The 4,311-nt window shown below is 46.5% G+C and overlaps 1 protein-coding gene across 6 annotated transcripts in view; it reads left to right on the forward strand.

The window, feature by feature from the left end:
• Positions 1–3,949, forward strand: part of hycc1 (hyccin PI4KA lipid kinase complex subunit 1) — an 86,424-nt gene extending 82,475 nt beyond the window's left edge. For 4 of the 6 annotated variants that reach the window (XM_062029469.1, XM_062029470.1, XM_062029468.1 and 1 more), the window contains one exon: positions 2,764–3,949. In XM_062029469.1, coding sequence (XP_061885453.1) covers positions 2,764–3,278 — 515 coding nt within the window. In that variant the 3' untranslated portion in view covers positions 3,279–3,949. The remainder of the gene's footprint in view (positions 1–2,763) is intronic. The other 2 variants (XM_062029472.1, XM_062029473.1) reach the window with 1 other exon arrangement.
• The last annotated feature ends 362 nt before the right edge of the window (positions 3,950–4,311 follow it).

The following is a 4,311-nucleotide window of genomic DNA, read 5'->3' on the forward strand; positions in this document are numbered from 1 at the left end:
CCAGTCTATAGTGGATCTAACATAATAGTGAGAGTCCAGTCCATAGTGGATCTAACATAATAGTGAGAGTCCAGTCCATAGTGGATCTAACATAATAGTGTGAGAGTCCAGTCCATAGTGGATCTAACATAATAGTGTGAGAGTCCAGTCTATAGTGGATCTAACATAATAGTGAGAGTCCAGTCCATAGTGGATCTAACATAATAGTGAGAGTCCTATGTGTGTTTGTTGTGCTGTCATTTTTGTTTGTTGACACTGCAGTTTAAGGTGGCCTCCGTGTATTTAACGCCAAGTTGGGGTGTGTGAGCTCTTAAATTTAACCCCTACAAACAATGTTCCTGCAGGCTGTGAGTTTGAGACCCCTGCCATAAAGCATTTCTCCAGTTGTGGTGATGAATGCGCATGCGCCACCTGCTGGAATACTGCAGTACAACTCCCTGGTCATGCAGCCCATCAACACAAAATATTTGATCGTTAACATATTAATTAGGGGTGTCCTGATCTGATATTAATCTAAATTACTTAGATAAACAACTACAGTACAGTAATCCCTCCTTTATTGCATCCAGATATGACTTTAATAAATAAAGTTGGACTCATTAATTATACATTGAAAATGTTCATAGCTTTAGCATTAAAAAAAACCTGTTAACTACCTTCTAAATAATTTTTTCAACAATATGATAGTACTCTAGACATGAAATAACACCTTTCAATCCCCTTTACACTCTTTTAATGCTGGCTAAGGCTGAGCCAATCAGTGGCCAGAATTGTCAGGTTCAAACACTGATGACATCTATTAAACAGACAGGAAGCAAGGAATCATGCAGAGACAGCGTTCAATTTGGCTCAATGAGGAGAGACGTTTGGGGCTGCACACTCAGTTACAATCTCCCACCACACTACTGTAAATGGAAAAACAGTTTGGGTGTTTTGTGTGTCCCGAAAACCGGCTACTTCGACACCGGATACTCTGCCGCCAGTGTGTGAGTGGCAGGAAGAAAAGCTCTGACCTGCGCCACCTGCTAGGTTTGCGTGTAAAAATCTACACCCCAAATATAAGACGACCAGCCTTTTTTCGGGTCAACGCTGTATAATCTCTTGAAAACCGGCTACTTCGACACCGGATACTCTGCCGCCAGTGTGTGAGTGGCAGGAAGAAAAGCTCTGACCTGCGCCACCTGCTAGGTTTGCGTATAAAAATCTACACCCCAAATATAAGATGACCAGCCTTTTTTCGGGTCAACGCTGTATAATCTCCCGAAAACCGGCTACTTCGACACCGGACACTCTTCCGCCAGTGTGTGAGTGGCAGGAAGAAAAGCTCTGACCTGCGCCACCTGCTAGGTTTGCGTGTAAAAATCTACACCCCAAATATAAGACGACCAGCCTTTTTTCGGGTCAACGCTGTATAATCTCCCGAAAACCGGCTACTTCGACACCGGACACTCTGCCGCCAGTGTGTGAGTGGCAGGAAGAAAAGCTCTGACCTGCGCCACCTGCTAGGTTTGCGTGTAAAAATCTACACCCCAAATATAAGACGACCAGCCTTTTTTTCGGGTCAACGCTGTATAATCTCCCGAAAATCGGCTACTTCGACACCGGACACTCTGCCGCCAGTGTGGGGACTGGCAGGAAGAAAAGCTCTGACCTGCACCACCTGCTAGGTTTGCGTGTAAAAATCTACACCCCAAATATAAGACGACCAGCCTTTTTTTCGGGTCAACGCTGTATAATCTCTTGAAAACCGGCTACTTCGACACCGGACACTCTTCCGCCAGTGTGTGAGTAGCAGGAAAAAAAGCTCTGACCTGCGCCACCTGCTATGTTTGCGTGTAAAAATCTACACCCCAAATATAAGATGACCAGCCTTTTTTCGGGTCAACGCTGTATAATCTCCCGAAAACCGGCTACTTCGATACCGGACACTCTGCCGCCAGTGTGTGAGTGGCAGGAAGAAAAGCTCTGACCTGCGCCACCTGCTAGGTTTGCGTGTAAAAATCTACACCCCAAATATAAGACGACCAGCCTTTTTTTCGGGTCAACGCTGTATAATCTCCCAAAAGCCGGCTACTTCGACACCGGATACTCTGCCGCCAGTGTGTGAGTGGCAGGAAGAAAAGCTCTGACCTGCGGCACCTGCTTGGTTTGCGTGTAAAAATCTACACTCCAAATATAAGACGACCAGACTTTTTTTCGGGTCAACGCTGTATAATCTCCCGAAAACCGGCTACTTCGACACCGGAAACTCTGCCGCCAGTGTGTGAGTGGCAGGAAGAAAAGCTCTGACCTGCACCACCTGCTAGGTTTGCCTGTAAAAATCTGCACCCCAAATATAAGACAACCACTCTGGCACACCAGCTAAACATACCTAAGTGTGCTTAATCTAAAACATGACATTTGTCAATGTAAAAAAAGTATCAAATAATTAGTTTTATATTACGTATAGATACGAAGTTCCAAAGCCTATTAGAAGGTATCCAGTAACAAGCGTGTCCGCATCACTCAACTTAATGCATCATGTGCTTGCTTGATTTAGTTAATTATGTCTTTCATAAGGTTAGTGTTTTTTTACATGGCATTGTTCTGTGCCTTTTGTACCATTCCACACTACAAAATAAAAGTATGTGCTATGGTTTGTGTTGATATCGTATCGGATTAATATCAGATAAGTGAAAAAAAGCGACACCCCTGATATTAATATTGACAGCAGTCATTCTCTGCGTGTCCATGTTGTTAACCCCAGTGCTTGGCTCGCCACAGACGCAGTGGATCTGGGTTCCCCGGACGAGCTGATGGATATTTCCGAGGCGGACGAGGGGGTGTGGCCAGGCGGGGCGGGGCCCGACGTGAACCCGCCCACCATCACCATCAGCAACAGCGTGACCACGTTAAACCTGGGCGCCAAGGCCATGAAGAAGTGTCGTCTGGGCGGGCGCGGCAGCAAGGACAAAGAGGCCGGCCCCCCCGCCGGCGGCGGCCGGGCGGCCAGCGAGCACGCCGAGGTCTCCGCCAAGCGCCTCACGCTGACCTCCAGCCAGTCGGTGCCCAAGGCGGGGGCGCTCACCAACCTGACGCGCACCGCCAGCGCCGTATTCTCCCGCTCCTTTGAGCAGGTCGCCGGCGCTCCCGCCCCGCCCCCCAGTAACCACACTGCCTCAGAATCCGGCCACTATCCATGCAGTCTTCAAGAGGAAGGGATGGGGTACTTAAGTCCAGGTCCCAACCACACGCAGCGCTCTCCCAGCATCGGTGTGCACCTTGGCTCGGACCTTTGAGGTATTTTAACATGAACCTTTCCTAACCGACCCTGCCAGTCTACACACCTGGACCTGCCAGCCATGACCACTCCGAGGGACCAGGATCCTTGGCGAGGAACACTGTGGTGGTTTCTCTACGCAAACGGCGTCCATCCCAGACGTGTGTTCTCTGGGACAAAAAAAAAGCCACCTTGCAGCTTTCTCCGACTGGTCCGGTTGTCAGGATCATATTGCACTCCTCACCTCGTCTAAATAGGTGCACTTGAAGGGGATCTGCCCTTTTTTTGGAATTTTGCCTATCATTCACAATCCTGAGGTAAGACCAGAACACATTTCTTTTTTCGATGCGTTCTAAATAGCTAATAAATGTCATCAAAAGTCCGCTTACAATGGAGCCTAGTGGACTCGCTCTATTCTGCCAACAAAGCCCTTAAAAAAACATCCAATTAAGGTTTTATATACACACTAAGTATATATGTTTAATAACATTTAATATTAACATATTTTGCTCATTCACGACATTCGCTTTTCCCCTCGGCAACATCACTGATTACTACTCACTGCCGACAAACATAATAAAACATCACTTACTGTACAATGTCTGCTCTCACTGGGATGCCAACGGATAGAATGTTGTCATATATAATCCTGGCAAAAAAAAACAGTAGGGTCTTTTCCTGTCTTTCTCGTCATTTCAGGGTCTAAATTGGCTGTCAAAGTGTACCAACTTGCATGTACGTCCTTCCGCTAGACATTATTTATGATCGAGAATAAACTTGGACAAGCGCGGACGCGAGAAAGCAGCTCACCAGCCCACGATGTCAACGTTGGCACACAAGCTGGTGATCATGGCGCCGCTATAAATAGTTTGTCTGCGTTGGAGCTTATAATAATATCACTAATACCCAGATAAATGGAGTATTATTGGCACTTTTTGATTAAACCTAATACAACATCACTTACTGTACAATGTCTGCTCTCACTGGGATGCCAACTGATAGAATTATGATTGAATATAATAATTGCAACAAAAAAAAAACAGTAGGGTGAA

The sequence above is a fragment of the Entelurus aequoreus genome, linkage group LG20 (assembly GCF_033978785.1).
Source record: "Entelurus aequoreus isolate RoL-2023_Sb linkage group LG20, RoL_Eaeq_v1.1, whole genome shotgun sequence".
NCBI lineage: Eukaryota > Metazoa > Chordata > Actinopteri > Syngnathiformes > Syngnathidae > Entelurus > Entelurus aequoreus.